The sequence below is a fragment of the Ochlerotatus camptorhynchus genome, unplaced genomic scaffold (assembly GCF_037179485.1).
Source record: "Ochlerotatus camptorhynchus isolate MF236.1 unplaced genomic scaffold, CSIRO-AGI_Acam_v1.1 ptg000036l, whole genome shotgun sequence".
NCBI lineage: Eukaryota > Metazoa > Arthropoda > Insecta > Diptera > Culicidae > Ochlerotatus > Ochlerotatus camptorhynchus.
Window position 1 is genome coordinate 3,604,791 of NW_027040527.1, and position 22,411 is coordinate 3,627,201.

The 22,411-nt window shown below is 41.5% G+C and overlaps 1 protein-coding gene across 3 annotated transcripts in view; it reads right to left on the reverse strand.

The window, feature by feature from the left end:
- Positions 1-22,411, reverse strand: part of qtc (quick-to-court) — a 106,717-nt gene that overhangs the window by 4,586 nt on the left and 79,720 nt on the right. For all 3 annotated transcript variants that reach the window (XM_065232837.1, XM_065232841.1, XM_065232829.1), the window contains exons 3-4: positions 7,079-8,071; positions 6,778-7,017 (exon numbers count right to left, since the gene is read on the reverse strand). In XM_065232837.1, coding sequence (XP_065088909.1) covers positions 6,778-7,017; positions 7,079-8,071 — 1,233 coding nt within the window. The remainder of the gene's footprint in view (positions 1-6,777; positions 7,018-7,078; positions 8,072-22,411) is intronic.

The following is a 22,411-nucleotide window of genomic DNA, read 5'->3' on the forward strand; positions in this document are numbered from 1 at the left end:
ATAGTTCAGCCCAATAAGTTACTTTTGAGTAAATTGCATATTCTCAAATTTACATGAATTTTGGGTAGAATATACTTAAGAGAGTATTTTTTGCTGGAGTTCAATGGAAACTAATATATGCGATTTACTCAAGTTTGGGTTATTGGGCTGAACCCGGGAATTGAGGGAAAATCACTTAATTTTGGGTAGTTTTTCATCTCCGTGTATAGCTTCTACTCCGGATTGTTAGCACTGGCAGCTCCTGCGGGAAAAACAGGGGGCACATCCCTGTTGTAATTAGTCAAGACCTAGGGGCTGCTAAGCCAGCATTTTTCTGTTGTTTGCTATTTTTCACCAACACCTTTACAACCAACGCAAAACAAACACATGCGGTGTACACGGCAGCTGTAAAATATGCAATACAGCCGCAAAGTTCGTATGTGTTGCTCAAGTTTATTATGGGCCATAAATTTATCGACCAGCTAAGAGTGTACTGTCAAATTTGTGAAATCCCATAGTGGAAACATTTGATGTCAGTCCCGTGGTCAAGACGCTATCCACTAACTACACTGAACCAAAACATCCGCAATACTTCGAATGATTATTGCATTGCTAGAGCCCTTTAACAACATGCATTCGAATTTCGGATGATTTTCTTATGGTTGAATTCGTCGTCAGATGATGAACATCCATATGACTGTCATCCAAATACAGGATGATTTTCGTTTGAAAATTAGCTATACAACATATGGCACTCAGAGGACAAACATTTTAGAATAGTGTGACATGCAAGTGCTTTAAATTAGATTTATAATTTGATTATCTACATTTCCATGCTGAAAAGCCTTAATAAGCCATTCCATTATGGATACAAAATTTTTTCGTGATGGAGAAAACCTCCTCCACCACGAACTAGCCAAACATTGGTTTTCATGCTTTACCTATGTTCGTAACAGCTCTGATAGCGATGCATATGCTTCCACCTCGTTTGTCAGCTCAGATCAGCAAATTACGTTCGATAGAATTATTTACATCATCGTTTTGAATGATTCGCGTTATGGGGCTGAACCAATACCATATGCATTTCCATTTAGTATGACAGTCATTCTACAGAGAGCATTACGCATTTCAACTGAAGGCCCTATCCCTTCTCATAACAATTTTCATCCTGTATTCGAGAGGAAAATCATCTGATTCCAAAACAACCGTCATTCGGTTGCAGCCATCATTGGAAAAAGCGATTTCGGTGTTTTGTTTTGAATGGTCTGAGGTTTCATTCGATCAGAGGATGATGTTTGTGTACAGTGTACAAGGTTGATAATCATGGTTTATAAAGTTTGCCAACCTTGAAGTGAATGTATCTTGACTAATCAAGATGCACGGAACCGAAAAATTACCCAAAATTAAGTTCTTTTCACTCATTTCCCATGTTCCGTTTAATAGACTTCTCTGACGTTTGTGAAATGCACAAGTATTAGTGCAGAACTCGGGGTAAATTATAAGTATGAGTGCAAGAAAACCTTTGAAATTACTCCGAGTTCTGCACTAATACTTGTGTATTTCACAAACGTCAGTTGGGTAGGTTCAGTTTTGACCGATCTGGGTGGATTCTACCCAAATGTGGGTAGTTTTGAAATAACGTGTAGAGATTTTGTCGCTTACCAGTAATGGGTTGTTCATAAACGACGTAGATCGTTTTTGAGAGGTTTTAGACCAGACACTTATGAAAGCTTCACACCAAAATCTTGAACATTTTTGGTCAATTACTATGCGCTCACATGAGCAAAATTGGGCTGCAAAAGTACAACATGAGAAATATTCTGTCAACAACCAGATTCCATCTTCTTCGTCTTCTTCGTCGTCTTCTTCGTCGTCTTCTTCGTCGTCTTTTCTTCTTCTTCTTCGCAATTCTAGCTTATCCCTTATCAAATTGCCTGCATGATCCTCCTTATTCTGCGGCACGAGTGAGCTGAGGTTACAATTTTTAAAATGTGGCTACTTTATCGGTCAATCCAGATTATCTGAAGAACCAGGATATAGACACTTTACACAAAAATTTAAATTCTTTACTAAATTCGCTTTGATCTCATGATTCTGAAAAAAAAAAAACATAGAAAAAATCGCAAGGTTCTAGGATAATTTTTATAATGTGGCCTCTTTATCGGTCAATCCAGATTATCCGGAGAACAAAAATATGGCCACTATACCCCAAAATATAGTTTCCATATTAAAAACGCTTTGATCTCTTGATTCTGAACAACATGGAAAAAATCACAAGGTTCTAGGACATTATTTATATTGTGGCCACTTTATCGGTCGTTCCGGATCATCCTTTAGGCCAGTAGAGTTTCCTTGAGGGCGTTTATGGTGTCTTTACACCATCTATACTTAGTACTATCAATTTCCAGTAATATACGTTAAGTAAAGTGTAAAATTATGTAAATAGATAGTGGCATTTCCTACTTTACCGGGAACTTGGGTTGATCCCGGCCCTCTATCTCGGTACACAAAAGTTTCCGCCCAATGAGACCACCACCAATCGATTTAGCAGCTATCAGCAATTTTCCTTTGAGAATATGTATAACATGTTGACTGAAACCGTTTGGCAGCCGAGATATTCAATTTAGTCGCGGGTTTGTTAATTTTTGCCCACTGTGCAATGGATGGAAAGAAGTTCCGGAAGTACCAGAAAAGTCCAATGACCTCCAAGGAAGTTAAGAAATTTCAAACTTCGAGAACTTCAAAGGAGTCCAGAGAATACCAGTAAAACTTCGGGAACTTCACAGATGTCTAGAAAACTTAAGCGAAAACCCTTGAACTTCAGGGAAACTCCGAGAAATTTATGAATATCAGGAAAATGCAGTAGTATTAAAAATGAATCCTTCAGCTTCATGGATGATCGTTAAGGTTACTTAAATTTCAGAAAAATTGTGGAAAATGATGAAAAGTTCCCAAATTTTCAAGTAGTTTAGAGAATTTCAGAAATGTTAAGAAAACTTCAGAAATGTGTTGAGAACTCCTCTTGTTCAGGATTTTCAATGAAGCTAAGAGATTCTCAGGAAGGTTCAATTATGTTCAGAGTAGTACTGCCGCTCATGGCAGGCCCGTCCCATAGCACAAATCAGCAAGCCGATAAAAACGCGTTTCAAGTTTGCTTCGCTCCATTGCTTCTCATGTAAGTGGGACAACCCGTTCTGCTGTTTTTCCAAACTTTTCCTGAACAAAGTTGTTGAGTTCATCCAGCATATAAAAATATGGGTTATGAGCTACCATTTCCATTGCAAATCTCAGTTTTGACAAAAAACGCAAATGGGACCGACTTGCGATGACCGGCAGAGTACCCAGAGCGTCAGGAGGATTTAAAGAGCTTTAGGTAAGTTTCAAGAACCATACCCAAGTAACCAACAAGCCCGCTTATTCACCTTTTTGCAATATAAGGCTAATATGCGGCTAATATAAACTTCAAAAACTTCAGGGAAAATCAGAGAACCTCAGAGGCAATTCATTTACTTCAGGGAAATAACAGAAATTTTAACTTCTGGAAAATCGTTAAACTATAGGAACTTCCAAGAATTACAGAAAAAAAAAATTAATACCTAAGTGAAGTCCAGAGAAGTTCAGAGAAGTTTAAACACCGTGAGGATCAGAGTAATTCCGAAATTTTCGAAAGAACTTCATGGCAGTTCCATTAGCTTCAGGAAAATTGTGAGATGTTTTTGAACTTCCAAGGGCTACAGAAATGTACAATAAACTTTAGGGGAGTTCAGATAATGTTGGGAAACTCCAGATAATATCGAGGAAGTCCAGAGTAATTCACGAAAGTTTAGATATTTTTAGTGATGTTGCGTGAACTTCAGAGTAGTTCCAAGATCATCAGGAAATTTTCGAGATCTTCAGGGCTGTTCAATAAACATATTGATAACTGCAGGAACTCTATGACCTTTGCCTTACTTTTAAGATCTGACTGTAGCAAATTACAGTTACGTTTCAAGGTACCCTATCTACATATATCGGTATTCATATTTTCGTTTAAATTAATGGCTTCTATTGCCTGTTCCTCTATAACGTAGCGAAGAGTTAAGTTACTATCTTAGATTCTTACTGGTGAACAAGAACAGCGAAACAATCATGACGGAATAGAGCAGAGATTAGGGGCTTAGCTTATCAAGGAGAGAGTCTGGGCTCAACTCTCATTGGAAAAATTTGTTGCGTCTCAGATATCGATAGCTAACAAAAATGAGTTCATGGCTTTTTATGAATGACGCTCTTCCCTGTTAGTATTTTTAAGTTTTATGGCGAATTAATTCCCAGTGTCAATTGGGTTCTTTAATTTTGAAAAATATATCGGTTTTTATATATCATCTGAAAAAGATCCATTTTCTGAGCACAGCGATATTTTTTTCGAACCCACACACTATCATCTCGATTTTTAAATCAAGATTTAAAGCAAAATAATAACTTCACTGTTTGACACTAAACTGACAAACTGACAGCTCGCTCCCATACAAAGCGACACCGAGGGGCGCTAATAAGGTGATTTTTGCAAATGTAATCGTTCTTATTTAAAATAGTTCCATTTTACCAAAATTGATGAAATTTTGGGTTTGGATTCCATTTTTAATGCAGATAACGAATATGCATTTACCTCAATACCCTTAAAGAATCCAATTAGAGGGAACAAAATTGCGTGTACATGCAGTTATAACCGATGGAAACTAACGATTTGAAATTAGCTCACTACTTGACTAGCCTATTGGTCCCAAGCAAATCAATTAACGTACCACATTCTAGTCGAAATTCTAGTACTACACTATGTCTATTTTGATTCACTATGGAAGTTTGACAGATAAAATTAGGGGTTTGTGAATTTTCCTATGTTTCGAGGGGTGCATCGATTAGCTTGGGACCGAAGATAGTACCAGAGCTGAGCCAAAAAGTTGAGCACGTTTCTTCGGGACCTTCTGGTCTTAGAGTTAACTCTATGATTATACATTCCTATATTACAGGGTGATTCAGCATAACTGTCACCGATCTCACAAATATGCAATTCTCAATGGGTAAAATGGGTATATGTTCAAATATTTTTGTTTTAAAGTGAGTACAAATATTAGCTTGTATTGATAGTAGAATTTGAAATTTCATTCAATTGCGATTTCAAGCAGCCATGGACTTGAAACTGGAGCATGTCATACATCTGTATAAATTCGTGTGTTATCTTTTAGAAACCGAAATCTCTTCTCCTCTGTCAACCTCTTCGAGGATTAGTCAACATTAAACTATACAAACTGGGTTTTCAATGCTGAAATGGCCTTGATATCTCCAAATTTAACTGAAAACACTAAAATAGTCCTGAAATTAAATAGATCAGCTTTAAAAACGCCAACAAGATTAACACATTAATTGAAAAAAATGGCATTGAAATTCATAAATGATATAAGACATTTAAATAAGTGTATACAATTATTGACGCTTTTAACTTATTTGCATTGTCAAATCCACCTGTGCAAAATGAGAATTTTCAAAAAAAGACATTTCATTCAATATCTCAAAATGCCACTGCATATCATGGGATATTTTTACATCAAAATATAGCTTTTTGGATGATAAATCGAATGCTTAGGTGGTTGTTCACGGCACGAATCATTTTTGGGTAGTTTGGGGCGATAATAAGCATTTTAACCCTATCATTTAGGGTTTAAAATTGTATTAGGGTCGATTACTATGTGAAATGTAAATCGATTTTTACAAAACCAGTTTCATTTAAAAGCTTAGATTGTTAGCAACAGCAAATGCACAGAAAAATGTCAATCCAGCTGAGTTATTAACAAATGCGAAAATATATGAAGAGAATCGAAAATTGCAGTTAGGTTCTTATGATACTGAAAATTAGAAGTATTCTGTATCTCTGATGGCCTCGGCAATACCTATTATCGTCAGGGGGTAAATGAAGTCCTTGAGCGTTCATTTTTGGCATGAGGATACATCGTGTTTTAGAGCATTGTTTTGCCAAAATTAAGCTCTCAAGGACCCTGACGATAATGAGTAAAGGTGTTCCCATAAATAAATTTAAAAGCTTATATCGCTAAAACAAGTTTTTTTTTAGAAAGCTCCATATCATAAAAATACACGTCCAGCAATTTAAAAGCCCCATCCATTTCACTTGCTCTCATCGATCCAAACAGACCGACAAGTGCCTGGAGTGTTGCGGCATAGAAATTGGCGCCACATAAACAGAAAACATCAAGTCCGAAGCTGGTGATGCACACAATTTTCTTACGATCAAAACAAAGCTCTAGCTGGAAAATAGATGTACAGTGGAAAGATGAGAAAGCAAAGAAAACACACCCTTTAACACGGTGCGTACGCTATTTACCCCCTCTTGCACAATGAACATAGAAATAATGATATACACACTGACTCTGACTGATGGTGGCCGAAATACGATACGGAGACCACATATGGCGCCTCTCGAATCACACTTGGGAGGGAGCTAAGCAGCGCGGCTGGGTGGGTGGCAGTGTAACTAATTGGCAAATTTCTTCATTACACGAGCACGAGCGAAAACGGCGGGACGCTTATACAGACATTTTGTTGGAAACAGATAAGAGTATCGGAAAGTAGACAGAGACTTAGCTCGATCAGACTAAAGCGTAAGAAAATGTTGGATAACCGTGGTCATGTGTGTGGTCACAGCATTCGATTTCTTCGTTCGGACTGATCGAGTGTGGCAGATTAACCAACTGCTAGGGGAGATCGAGTTCCACCAAAGCTCCCCGGAGGGGAGGTAACCAAACTTACCCGTATGTTCTCCAATTCCTCCTGGGTGACCTGAAGTTGCTGCATCAGTTCCGGTACCGAGACTCGACTGGGCGACTGGCGTGCCAAATCAATAACGCGATCGGCGTGCTGCTGCCGTTCCGCTTCCTGTCCTTTGGCGTACATGTGCAGATACATCTTGTTGGCTTTGCCTTCCTGCTCTTGCAGCTGCGTGTGGAGCTCTTCCAGTTGCTTCTCAAGCTCCCGGATTCGCTCTTTGGCCTGAAAGGTTTAATGGTATTTTAATGGTGTTCTAAAGATAATGGGTGGCATAGGTACTCACCTGCTCGTAGTCTGGAACCAGATCACAGTATCTGCTGTTCGACTCGGACAATTTCTGCAGCAAAGCCTCAACGCGATCATTGTTGGACATGCGATTCTGCTGTTCGTCTGCCTGTTGCTGTTTAACCAGCTCCTCAATGCGAGCTTCGTACATCTCGATAAGCCGCTGCTTCTCGGCATCGATGTCATCGTCGCTTCCGCAAGCACGATCCTGCGTGTGTACGTACGAATCCTTGGAGTGAATCGACGAGGTCGTAATGTCCTCGAAATGTCCCGAATCGGCAAACGAGCTTTGCATCTCCGAGGTGGACATCTTGTCCATGAACTGCACCTGGTGGATGCCATGATTGTGCAGATGATGCCGGGGACTGGCTTTGCTACACTCATCCGTTTGATCCACAATCGGTGAAATGCCCTGAGAGCTGGGCGTGTTTGCATCATTGGTGGTGTTCTCCCGCACCGTTACGGCGTCACTGGAGTTTGAACGTTCCTCCGGGGAACTGAGCGATGCCTTGAAGAGCCGCAGCTCAACAACCTCTTTGGTAAGTCTTAGAATTTCAGTATCACGCTGCTCCAGGTCTATGCGAGCCTGCGAGAGCAGCTCCTTCAGTCGTCTGATCTGGCGCTGAGCCCGCTGGGTCGGGGTAAGGTAGTCCTCACCCGTCTGTCCGGCATGACTCGAGCAATGTACTACGTATTTCATCTTACGGCCACTGAACGTGGTGCCATTGCGGGCCACGTACGGATGGTCGCACGACATTCCACTCGCCACTGAGCTGTAGCTGCGCAGGGAATCCAAATCGTCATCCAAATAGCTAGTGGCCGGCGATTCCGGTGAAACCGGCGGCGTCTTCGGGCTAAGGCTGCTCTTGTGCAGTCCGTGACCGTGTCCCGGCGTGGAAGCCGACTCGCAAGGGGTGTGCGGTCTGCGGGGTGATCGCTGGGCGCTACTATTACAACTGGCGCTGTGCCCAGAGTTGATTAGATTCAAAGACTGGTTGGAATAGAGAGAAGGGGATTTATTAGTTTAGGATGGTTGTGAATTTTGCTGATTGTAAGTGTTTCCAGGTGTCTTTTCTACGGCAAATGTATCACATTCGGATGGAAGCATACGTCTTAATGGTCCGGTACATGTTTTTTCAAAATAACTTTTATCTCCAATGTTTTCGAGAAGTGTCAGAAGTGACTTCCTCAGTAAATCTTCTAAAGATTTGTCTTGATATATTAAATAAAGTCCTTCCTCATAAACTTTCACATTTTGTTTGATTTCCACCTTATTTTCAGATTCTTCGGTCGTGCACGTGGGCATGCCTAACGTCAAATATCAGACTTAAAGTGGACATTTTAAACGATATATGAGGAGATGAAAGTATAGAATGGATAGATCCGTTATAGCAACAATCAATACGAAACTAACGATTTTAAATTGGCTCACTACTTGACTAGCCTATTGGTCCCAAGCAAATCGACTAACGTACCCCATTATAGTATAAATTCCAGTACTACACTATGTTTGTTTTGATTCGCTATGAAAGTTTGACAGATAAAATGAGGGGTTCGTGGATTTCCCTATGTTTCGAGGGGTGAATCGATTAGCTTGGGACCCAAGATAGTACCAGAGCTGAGCCAAAAAGTTGAGCTCGTTTCTTCAGGACCTTCTGGTCTTAGAGTTACCTCGATGGTTATAGCATAGAGGTAACTCTAAGACCACTGGGTCCCGAAGAAAATCATTATTATTTTTGGCTCACTCAGTACCAGAACAACGGTCCCAAGCAGTCCCAAGCTATTTCACTCACCCCTGCATGTTCTGCATGAATCCACACACCCCTGATGTTATCTGTCAAACTTTCATAGCGAATCAAAACAAACATAGTGTAGTAATAGAATTTCAACTAGAATAGGGTACGTTAATCGTTTGCTTGAGACCAATAGGCTACTAAAGTGGTGAGCCAATTTAAAATCGTTAGTTTCGTATTGATTGTTGGTTATAGTACGACAGTGTGCAAATTGTGATGAGCATGAGCTTGAGCATTGACATTGACATTTCAGTAGTTGCTGCTCCGTGATTGATCAGATTCAGCGAAATTTGCACAAAGAACCATATGAATGGGGCTTAGAATTAGCAATCCATTCTCAGTGTGCAAAATCCGGTGAATCCTTATTGTTGAGGTCAATAGCTTGGTAATAGCAACAGCTTGGAGCTTGGGTTTTAACCCACGATCTTCTGCTCAGTAAGCAAAACTGGTCGCTCTAAGGCCACCGTGCCCCTTACATCACAACCAGCTATGACTGACGATCGTTCGTTATCGGTTACAAGAAGCTATTAAAATGAAATGACATCCCGAAAGCAGTTAACAATGTCTTCCGAACTGGATCAAGCATACGTCACTTTTGTACAAACATATGTATTACTTATTACGACAGTGTGAAAATTGTTTATAGAAAGTAGAAAGTGAGCAAAGGGCTATTTTGAGGAAGGTACCAATCGGATTGAGCATACTCTCTACCAAACTCATCCGTTGATAAACGGCGGTAAGGGATGTTTCCCTCGCTACCACGCTACCGAAGAACACCTCAAAGTGGCAGGTAAATCTCCGTTTTTCTCAGCTGCTACCAGTTCCTGCAGCTGGTGAAATCTGAGTCAGACGATTTTTTTTTTTTTTTTTCCTTTGGTTTGTTTTTTCCGTCGATCTTGTTCTCCGTGCTGAGCACCAATGCTACCGACGTGCCAGGAATGCAGCTCCCACACCTGGACCCTACCTATCGACCCATCAACTCATGAACCGGGGACCAACGGCTTTACTTCCCATCCGAAGGAAGGCGTGATCAGAGATGTTATGCCTCAGAACATCCCGGCGGCGCCGACTGGGATTGAACCCAGGCCTGCTGGGGAGAGAGGTAATCACGCTTACCACTACACCACCGGCGCCGTCAGTCAGACGATTTTATCAGGTATGTTGAACAGGGAGTTTGCTATGCAAACATCCCAATAGGACTTCATTCTCGCATCGAGGGTGAAACAGCAGAAGCACCGGACAATTTCAAGCGACTCATCAATCTGAAGTCGGACACCACGTTGGTGAAAAATTCGATCTACAGCGTCTCGGATAAGAAACCCGGAAGTCAGCCACGTCCAACGAAGGCGGAAGACAAGTCAACCTCTCGACTGACAGCTTGGTCAGATACACTACGATCAACCGGTACCTCACTACTTGACTAGCCTATTGGTCCCAAGCAAATCGATTAATGTACCCCATTCTAGTCAACATTCTAGTACTACACTAGGTTTGTTTTGATTCGCTATGAAAGTTTGACAGATAAAATGAAGGGTTAGTGGATTTTCCTATGTTTCGAGGGGTGCATCGATTAGCTTGGGACCGAAGAGAGTATCAGAGCTGAGCCAAAAAGTTGAGCACGTTTCTTAGGGGCCTTCTGGTCTTAGAGTTACCTCTATGCTATAATCGTGATTGCACATTCTGTGATCGCCCCTGCAAATCATGTAATCGCATTGGACACAATGAAGGCAACTGTGCTTGCTCCAAGATGACTTCAAGCAACATCTCAAGAAAAGAAGCAGATGAAGAAACCTGTTACCAGAACTCTAGCCAAGGAAAATTTCGTGGTGTTTCACATTGTAAGCATCACTAGAAACCAAAAGTACGTGACCTGCATTATCAACGGAGTCGTTGTTATTTACTCTTCTTCTGGATTCACCAAGCGAACAACTGGGATGACCGAAGCCAACTCCATCATCGAAGCAATGCGTCAAATGTCCAATGTGAAGTCCCCATCCTCGATGAATTTAAGCGTGGCTCTGTTTCGTGACGTCATCAGCTCAAAGGGCTGGTTATCGATTGTATTGACAGGTTCAACCTGTGGTCGGTTCCAATCGATTATATCTGCAGTCAAGTCACAGCAGCATCCAAACCATGTTTCGCCGGGAGATCCTGCAACTTCAAGACGACCATCCTGCGGTTTTCAACGACTAGCTAGGGTACTGACAGAACATCAAGATAAAGACTATTCAAAGCGTTCAACAAGATTCCACCAGTGAAAAGTGAGCTTACGCTGGTTGACTTCTTGGAGTGAGCCACATCGATTGTTGCAGTATGCAAGCCAAATGGACGAGGCTGCATTGTGTGGACAATTCGACTGATCTCACCGATGAACCGAAGAGACTTTCAAATCCGACGACTCCGATGCGTACCTGCAGGTCAAGGTGGACAACGAGTCCAGGAAGCTTCTCATCATCAACATGCACCGTGGTATCTTCCGATTCAACCATCTCACTCCGGAAGTGAAATCGGCACCAGCCGGTCGACAGCATGATTGCAGACATCCTCGATGTTCGATTGTTCATTGATGACGCTTCAATCTTGAACCAAATTGGGAGGTATACAAGGTATCGCTAGAGCACCTAGTGAAACGTATACAGGCATATGGGTTCCACAGCGGCGACGGTGGTGTAGTAGTAAGCGAGATTACCTCTTACCCCAGCAGGTCTGGGTTCAATCCCTGTCGGCGCCGCCGGGATGTTCTGAGGCATAACATCTCTGATCACGTATTCCTACGGAAGGGAAGATAGGCCGTTGGTCCCCGGTTCATGAGTTGATGGGTCGATAGGTAGGGTCCAGGTGTGGGAGCTGCCTTCCTGGCACGTCGGTAGCATTGGTGCTCAGCACGGAAAACAAGATCGACGGAAAAAACAAACCAAAGGAAAAAAAAAAAAAAAATGAAGGTAATCTAGTGTGGTCCAAGATATCTCAATCAATTCAAACAAGGTTATGAGCAGCTAGAAAAGGAAGTGCTTCGCTTGCACCTACGGAGTGGCGAAGTTCCACAAGTACCTGCTTAGACATCGGTTTATCCTTCTCACGGACCACAAGCTTCTTCACGCTGGGTCCGAAGTGGCGGATTATTCAACATTCTTGTACCTCGGGTTTTTCTTCTCCAAAAGTTAGTTTGGGTGTTTACACTCCTAAATCAGTTAATTTTAAAATATTCTGTCGGGCAAAATTGTATTGCAGGTTTTAGCTCTTCAGAGTTATCTACTAAACTTTGTTGGAAAATAATGCTATTTTTTATTTATTATTATTATAGTCACTTCAATGCTCTTGGGTCATTCATGACTTATCCAGGGGGAAATTTAAACTCATGATTTTGGCGTGAGAGATATAGATGCTAACCACTACGTCGGGATCGCCCCCATGATAAAATTTAATAATTAAAATTTCCTTCAATAAAGTATTATAAAATCAATCGATTTAGTAATGGAAGCACCCAAACTAACTTTTGGTGAAAAAAATCCCAAGGTACATGAAAGTTGAACAGTCCGCCGCTTTGGACACGGCGTTTCTTATGAAAATATTTGGATCCAAAACTGGCACTGCAACGATAGATGCTGATGCTGCTGAACTACGACTTCAGCATCCGTCAAGTATCCATCAACGAGTTTGGCTGTGCCGGTATGCTGTCTGAAGACTGATCGTTCCATTTGACCAGAAAAAGATAACATCGTAGCAGCAACTTTCCAGGAAGAAAGTGCTCCACCCTAGTTGGCTTCTTCCGGAAACTTTATTGAATGAAATTTGCAATTTGGAAATAATGTCATGCTGCTGCCGAGCTTGAACGATCGTCGGTCGCAGTGGATTGTTGTTATGTAAGGGGCCCGGTGGCGTAGTGGTGACCGTTTTTATTAACTTAACAGAAGATCATGTGTTTTATCACAAGTTTGCATTTATTTATTTATTTATTTATTTATTTATAGAGAGAGATATCGGCTTCCAATAAAGCGAGTATAACGACAGCAATTTTCTTCCAGTTGCCGGCACTACCAGCATTGAAGATGAACGCTACTGCCAAGTGTCATCTATTGGTTCACTGTGAAATTATTGCTGATCTCAGCAATAACGGAGTAGCAACAACGGATGGACAATCAAGGTCATGATCATGCTACACATTTTTATACCTCTTAAAAGCCTAACTAGACTGATGCAAAATTTGAAATTTCCGCTCCACAGTGCTCAAAAAGTTTCAAATCGGGTCCTGATTAGCCTCCGAAAGTTTAAACTCATTTGATAAGAAACTGAATTGGCACAAACCATTTGAAGTGTATATGGAAATTACTTTGGGAAAACAAAACTTTTTGTTCATTGTCTTCTAGCCTTTTTACATATTGTACTGTTAACACATTATATTGCTATTCTTATGGGAATTTTTATCAGCTACAACCATAGAGGTAACTCTAAGACTAGAAGGTCCCGAAATAACGTGCTCAACTTTTTGCTCAGCTCTGGTACTCTCTTCGGTCCCAAGCTAATCGATTCACCCCTCGAAACATAGGAAAATCCACTAACCCCTCAAATTATCTGTCAAACTTTCATAGCAAATCAAAACAAACATTGTGTAGTACTAGAATTTCGACTAGGATGGGGTAAGTTAATCGTTTCCTTGGGACCAATAGGCTAATCAAGTAGTGAGCCAAATTAAAATCTTTAATTTCGTATTGATTGTTGCTACAACTTTGCGGAATATTGTTTTTCAGCTAAACATCAAATTAAATAGTTATTAATTGTTTAAGTGATTGATAATCTTATGGCATGATCAAGCAACTGTTTTGTGGGCAACACTGTATTCTGCAGTTTGACATAGTAGCCATGATTGTTGTCCTCTATTCTACGCGCTATAAACACCAATGTTGCCTGCTGAACAGTTGATTGAGCATAATCATAAGACATTAGTGACTTGAATCATTACTAATTTATTTTTGTTCCTTACATTTGATCGAAAAGTGGTATTCAACAAAGTTGTAGCTAAGAAAATTTTCAACAAGCTCAGCTATCATTTTCTAAAGTAGAATGAACAGGTGAATTTTGAGATCGATATGAACCAAAATTATGGTTTCTCCATAGTAATTCCCATATGAACTTCAAATGGTTTGTGCCAAGTCAGTTTCTCACTAAATGAGTTCAAATTTTGGGAGGCTAATCCCCAATTTAGAACCGTTTGAGGACTATGGAGCGAAAATTTCAAATTTGGCATCAGTCTAGTGTACAGCTTTCCCTCGAAGAACGCGTTACCCACTGAGTTCTACCGACCGCTTTGTCTCGGTGGGTTTTCAACCAAACGCTCTGAATTTCTGCGAGTGACTAGTTCTCCATTGGAACTACTCACATGCAAAAAATCAGACCGGCTGGTTTAAACCCCGCCGAGTGCAACTCAGTGGGTAACGCGTTCTTCGGGGGATATCTGTATGTTACTGGTGTTGTCTTTATTAAAATGATACGTAGATTCGTTGGACCCGGCTTTTTTTGTGGATGGGTTAGATATCTAGAGTCCAGGTGTGGAACTGGACCAAAGGACGCTTCGGTCGAGTAAAGTTCGCCGCACCATGAAGTTGCGTGCCATATACGGAAACGCGAATCGCACCAGCTCACAGTGGTTGAAAAGCCCATTTTGACGCTCTTAATTAATAGCACTATGGAGAGTGGATTTAGAGTAATGACGTCTCAAGCAAAGTTGATGAGTATGACATGCTACATCTTTTGAAGGCATGGGTTTTGTGATTAATCCCCCTAAAAGTGAAATGGAAAATTTATTTTTTCACAATATCGAGATAAATGGTTGATGTCTTCAGCAAAGTTGTAGAAAAAACGGTAACAAACAACTTTGCTGAAGACTTAAATGTCGTAAATTCCACTCAAATCGAGATAGAGAGCGTTGTTTGAGGACGGACCCCCAAAAACACGTTTTTCATAAAAACATATATTTTCTTTAATTTTAGGTCTTCACTATGTTCAACAAAGTTGATTGATATACTAAAATACACATCTTTCTTGAACATACTATACCTGCATCATTTTAATAGGATGAGTTATTGATAAATTTTCTTATATTTTCCACATACTTTGTACTTGCGTATCTTTCTTAGGTGCAAGAAGGTGCAGATGAAGTTAAATGCATCTAAAACTACATTAAAAGAGCTTTCAAATGGTGGTAAGCTTGTCCGTCCACGACCGTCTGCTGGAGAGTCTGCTGCAGCTGCTGGGAGAACAACCTTTCGTCCACGCAAAAATCGGGTGACTACGGTGGGTTGGGCACGTTTTGAAAATGTCAGCCGACAGCCCGGTAAAAATGGTTCTCGATAACGAACCGACTGGAAGAATGTTGAGCCTTCGCAGACAGCAAGGATGGCGAAGTACAGCCATCGATCAAGTTGAATGCAGACGCTGCTGTGTAGAGCAAAGGACACCCAGGCCTTAGCCTGACTTGTAAGGTAAGTAAGGTGAAGAGTTGCCTCAAAATCAATGTCCCGGGAGGAGTACCCAGCTTGAGGCCACTCTCTTTGCCGGGTAATACAGTCAACTCGGTGGCAACCTCACAAGGTTGCACTGGGAGCCTTTGTAAGTTATCGTCGTACTTAGGGTTGTCGGTACCGGACCATTTTTGCAAGTACCAGTATTTCGGTACTGAGAGGTTCAATACCGGCAATCGGGTAAATTAACGGCACCAAGGAAAAAAAACGAAAAATAATTTATTCAAGTAAGTTTGTCCTGACGGTGTAGTACATTGCATTTATCCACGAATAACCTAAAATTGCTAAAGCGAGTTTAAAAAGAAATAAATTATTTATCAAATCTCCTGAATATCTTATTATTTTGATGATTTTATTTCAAAATATCCGAAGTAAATGCAACGTTTCGTCTTCAATATGACAGAAAATTTGAGTCTTTAAATTTCCAGACACAGAAATAGTACAAATATCGCAAATTTTGTCAATGTCTTTAATGACTTTAATTCTTTCGAAAGACTCCTTTAATAAAGATTGTACTCGAAAAAATGCAACAATTTTTTTTGACGTAGGACTACGTCTTTGAGTTCTATATGGGGGTACACTTTGTGAAAACCGAAAATGGAACATGTAACAAATTAAGAAAGATTTTGAACGTTAATAACTCAGCTGCCCCTCGTCCAATTTCAATAATTTTATCACCAATCGATCAGAAATATGGCTACGCATCGATAACAATGCTTCCGAATGTTGATTTTCAACAAGAAACTATTTAAAAACTGGTAAATGTCCAGCATTGTCTAAAAGCGTCGAATTAACGAACAAATCCACCAATTACCTACATGCATATGCTGCTTCCCCAGCACATTCGTCAGAGAGTAGTAGCAACAAGTCGAAGTGGCATTCGCCTCCAATCCTCGGGCACGTGCGAATAGGGAGGATGGATTTGCGTAATATTTTGCACACTCATCGCCATATTCAGAACCAAACGCAAATTCTTCGAGATAACCGCCATCCGTCGTCTGGTTCGCCGTGGCGGTGTCTGACGTATCTCCGGTCTGATTTACGAGGTGTGCTGAAGGTGTTCCTGAAAAATGAGATCCGTGATGCTGTCACCTTCACTAAACACGCCAAGCGTAAGCGGCCATGGATGTCATCTACGTTTTGAAGTGACAGATACGCACTCTGTTTGGTTTCGGAGGTTAAATCATCACCAACTTTGGCAACAAAACGGCTCTTTTCAGGGCCACCAAGCTTATTACAGTAAAGATTAGGAATAGAATTCATCTGCCTGTTTGTCCATATTCAGAACCAACGATCACACAAAATGCTCATGTAATCAAACTGGAAGCAGGGGTACAAATTATTTTGATCAGTCTTGATCAACTTTGTATCGCCACGGCCGCATATTTTCGATGGAAGAAGCAACAATCTAGCATCTAATTCAACGAAGACGGCAGGAAACATTTGTGAAGCCGAGTTATTTACGAAAGAGAGTGTCGATGAAGAGAATCGATCAATGTAGATAGGACCTATTGAAAAGTGACGCGAGATTTGTTTTCCGTACTGAGCTCCAATGCTACCGACGCCAGGGAGGCAGCTCCCACACCTGGACTCTACCAATCGACCCATCAACTCAACCGGGGACCAACGGCTTTACTTCCCGAAGGAAGGCGTGATCAGAGATGTTATGCCTTAGAACCGGTGGCGCCGACCGAGATTGGACCCAAGCCTGCTGGGGTGAGAAGTAATCACGCTAACCACGGGCGCCGATATCTTTCAAGGTGATATCACGGCGAATGAGATCGACCCAAATTTGAGTTTGGGGTGAGATTTGAACTCGTGACTTTGGCGTGAGAGGTACGCAGGGGTCGCCCCCTAATACAAATTTTATTTTGTGTATAACTTTTATTGCATGGGTGAAAATTGATAAAATTTTGAGTAAAACTAGTTTAGAGTGTAATGTTTACATGTGCAAAATCTCGTCACAATCTGTTAAGTGTTGTTCGAAATGGCTTTCAAGCAAGAAGTGCTCCGACAAAAAATTATGGGAGCGGTCGTGAAAATCCAGGCCAGTCCCACAGGTGGATCGCGAAACAGTTTGGTATCGACAATTCGACCGTGTCCCGTGTAAAATCGTTTAAGGAGACCCAGACGACCCAGCGACGAGCTGGCAGCGGAAGAAAAGCGAAGACGATCGACCCCGTGAACGCAAGGAAGCTGAGGGATTACTTCGAGCGCAATCCGAACCTTTCGATTCGGGACGTGGTGAAGAAGGTCAATTCTTCAGTCTGGATCGTCCAGCAGACAATGAAGCGGGCCGGACTTCATGTCTTCAAGGTAAGAAAGGCGCCTAACCGAACCGATAAACAGAATACGGTGGCAAAAGCCCGCGCCAGGAAGCTGTACCGCGAGTGGTTGGTGCAGCTGAAATGCATCGTAATGGACGACGAGACGTATATTAAAGCGGGTGCCAAGCAGATCCCCGGTCTGGAGTTTTTCGTTGGCAAGTCCCGCCTGAATGGGGGGGAGGTAGCTCATCGATTCTTCCGGTTCGCCTCCTAGCATCGTGCTATAAGGTACCAGGCGATAACCAGGGTAGTTGATCGATAGCTCGATGACGTCATTTCGTTGGCGTCTGCTATGGGAAATTCTCATAGCAGTCGTTGACGATGGGACGTTGTCGAGTTGTTGAATAGCAACTATCGTGGTAACTCACCGATTACCTGTCGATCTGCCAAATTTGGAAAGACGTCTGCATTGAATTGTCTCATATAATAATATTCCGCCCACTATATCACACGAAATTGCGAGTAGTTGAGTGGAATGGAGATAAGTTAAGCATTGGGTACAGGACCAAGTCTCCCCTGGGTGGTGCAAGAAGATGAGCGCAATAGAATCATCAAGTTGCCATAAGGCACGGAATGAGACTATTGCATGGCTGGGTAGTCAAAGTCTTCCATACGTTAGTCATTTCAGGTGGATTAGAACAGGTTTAGGTTTAGGGTGGGCGTTGGCCAGATTTGGATTTTTCAGATATAATCCTAAATAGGACCTAGATTATTTAATACACTAGTAACCTCAACTTCTGTCACAATGTTTCATTGTGATTAATCAACACTCAATGGGTAAAATATCAAATTTGCGGTAAATTTGAAAAAAGGGAACTTGGAGTGTAGAGTGCACTGCCCACTGGACGATTCTGAAGCCTGACCAAGTGAGTGGGTTACGGGTTTATTTGATTGTACGTCATTTCCAAGTTATATATAGATACATTCATACCATTGGCATTTTGTATTTGAGATAAGACAGAGACAGGATGCGGAGGGCCCGCTTAGGGGGAGCGTAACCCATGTTATGGCTTCCATTTATTAAATAGTTCAGATTAGAGTCGGTGTATAATGAGTCACGCCAAGAGTGAAGCCAAGTCTACCTATTGAACTGTCAAACCGGCTACCTATCGTGCAAAGTAAATAAACATTACGATGCTATGAAAGGTCCGTGAAAGGTATTGCAATAAAATATAAAATATAATCGAAGAAATGAGCATAAACACGCAGTGAGTGTTAAATTGTCATGGGATACGCTCGGTAATAATAAGTAATGATAATTTCTACTATTTTTTGTCAAGATAATTTGACAAAATCACTGATATAATGATTTACTACAGCCGCAATATTTTTTCTCTCGCTAGAAGTCATTTGAAGTTGTTGTAGAAGTCCTCTGTTGCCAAGTGAAAAGAATGGGAATCGTTCGAAAACCGTGATGCGAGTTCAACTGTTTTTCTCTTGGCGTGACTCATTATACACCGACTCTAGTTCAGATAGGCTGGAAATGATAGGTTCATGGTGAGAAAATGTACCATATGGTGCCCGTTCACTGATCAAAATTAGATTCAAATCGTCAGGCCCTGCCCTGGAATAAGGGAATTGACGATGATTTGTCAAGTTTCATTTTGCATTTGCATATAATTGTAAGTTTAGGTTTGCTTTTGTAATTGTAAGATAGATAGTTTGCCTCAATTGAAACATTGAGTTAAACATGACGAATCATACCTCTAAAATAGTAGTAGTTACAGTGCCGCATTATCTAACTTTTGTTTTGTTTGTTTACATATAACTAATACTAATACCTCCTTGTTTTCTCTCTAATTTGTCTGCTATGTCCCACCATCACGATGAGAGATGAGCTACCGTACATGGTACACGCTCATATACACTCCCAAAATAGTATGCCGCAAGTAAGTATATCACAGAGGCAACTAAAGATCCAGAAACAAAAACCGAAAACGCTGAACGGCAGATTGGTTTACAGTGGTCGACCAGGGTGTGTGCGGATAAATTACAAAATTACAATTAGGGTAGATGTACCAGTTGTGGCTGTGCGTTCCTGTTGTGGTGTGTTCCAATCATGGCCTATGGAAATCCTATATGCCATGATTGGAACACATCATAATAGGAGCGTATAGCCGTGACTGGTACATCTACCCTACATCATTATTCCATACATCAGCTTGAATTACGTTGATCGATATTACATTTTTTTTGCTGTGCACTACACCACCGGAGCCAGCAAAGTTCAACAATCCATCGTTGCTTATGCCTTTGTTGTCGTTTGGAACCAGTTTTGCGAGGTAGGTGACGATTGTGCGTATTTCTCGCGTAAATTTTGAAAAGGGCCTAGCCTGAACAATACGTAAAGAGCAAATTGAAACATTGTACGTCGCGTGAATGTGGAACTTAATGAAGGCCTAAGTACTTTTTCGTAGTTTTTAGTTTTCGGATTTGAAAGATCGTCGGTTACAGTGGCCTGCTTACTGAGCAGAAAAACGCGGTCCCAGGTCCTTACATATCAAAGAGATTTATAGTAAAATCGCTTGTGTATCGTGTATTTTGCGAAACTCGTTGTTGTCGTTGGTTCCGGGTTTGAATGGATACAAAAATTTGAGCAACGGTATTATGTGATATGAGGGGCTCGGTGGCCTTAGAGCAACCGTTTTTGCTTACTGAGCAGAACATCATGAGTCTAATCTCAGGCCCATCCACATTCAAGATTCGTCAATTGTTTTATTTGTTAATATGACTACATGGTAATAACAGCAACTCGGTGATTAAAAAGGTGCTCGTCTGCCTAGTGGCAAACGTTTTTGCTTACTGAGCAGAAGACCGTGGGTTTAGTCCCAAGCTCCTTCGCGTTATATGATCGTTAGGACATCAATTCAGCTTATCGTTTACCAAAACGAACCTTGCTGCAAACCCAACCCTCTTATCCAACATCCCAGTGATTCCTCGTGGAAGTGCAGAGGTGTTCTCGGCTTCCATCAAAGCGAGTGTCATGTCAACACAATCCTTCCCATTCCTTTCTTGACCTGTGTTCGGGCGCGGCCGGCGCTGGTATTGCCTAATTCAAGATCACCAGTTTTTACACATTGAGGATGATTGCTAGTCCCAAGCATCGTCTATTGGTTCTCTGTGTAATTACAGCTGATCTGGCAATAACAGAGTAGCAACCGTGGGCGGTCAATCAAGCTCAAGCTCAAGCTCAAGCAAGTCCCGCCTGAATGTTCCGGAGAAGTTCCGGAAGAAGAAGGTTGATAATTTTGAAAAGAAGTATAAGTGTGGCAGGCAATCTGTGGTTGCGGCAAATTTAGCAAGCCGTACATAACGACCGGCACCATGATCGGCCAAATATATAAAGAAGGATGCCTCCAGAAGGGCCTACTGTCCTTCCTCGGGTCCCACGAAGGTGAGACTCTGTTTTGGCCGGATTTGGCATCGTGCCATTACGCGAAACCGATGATGTACGGTGAAGGGCAAGCTCCGGAAAACAAGGAAGGTCTTCAAAAACGACAAGGATTTGAAGAAAGAGTGAATGAAAGTGTGTAAGAAAGAAGTGTGTTGCACATGATTTTTTTGGGTAGCGTTAAGTCCAAAGTGCGGGCATTTAGCCTAGGAGGAGCGGTTGAATAAACCAACTTTGCAGAAACATAGTTGTTTGTGCATCGTCGATTATTTGTGCCACTACCCTACCCTGTACGATTATAGAAAACAATATACAATACAATAAAACAGTGTCTTGTATGCCTCCGCCATGGCAGGACGACGAAGCAATCGGTGCGTTTTAATTCTATCCGTCTTCGTAATTATCACAAAAATCAACACAACGTAGGGATTCCGCTCGTGCGCGATCATATGGTGCCGTGACCAACCACTTGATACCGACGGGCAAATAACAGATAGTGCAAAACCATCCAAAAACTGTGACGACAACGAGGACTGATGAAGATGCTGCAGTGTATGGCGCCAGCGACACAAAGAAATCTGCTCCACTTCCCGCTACGATGGTGTGGCCCACAGGTAGCCATCTGGCAGAGTATGGTCGTTCCTACCTCACCATGAACTACGATAGTTCTGGGCAGGAGACATACTCACTGTTCGAGGGCGAGTGCGAATGCCGGATTCTTATGAAGTTAGCGTACTTTCTTCTACTGACCATTTTGTCATATGAGTTTGTCTATTATCATGTATTTATGTTCCATTAGTTGATAGAAAACCGTAGGTTTTGCGGGGGAGTATGTTTGTGCATCGTCGATTATTTGTGCCACTACCCTACCCTGTACGATTATAGAAAACAATATACAATACAATAAAACAGTGTCTTGTATGCCTCCGCCATGGCAGGACGACGAAGCAATCGGTGCGTTTTAATTCTATCCGTCTTCGTAATTATCACAAAAATCAACACAACGTAGGGATTCCGCTCGTGCGCGATCAATAGTTAATTTGTGTTTATTTAAACCCTGCGAGTTTCAAAAATATCCGACTCAAGATGAATTTTTGGTGATCATTTTTGTCTGTTGCATTTTTTTCGAGTACAGTCTTTATAAGATTATCAAAAACGTAGCCATCTCCTTTATCCAAGTTTGATAATGGCTTCCCAAGTAACAATTATGCACAGATAAAAATTCTGAATTTTAATTGTAATGTAAACATTCATTCACGTAGCGTTGTATTTCATTTCACGCAACCGAGTAACTTGCAAACA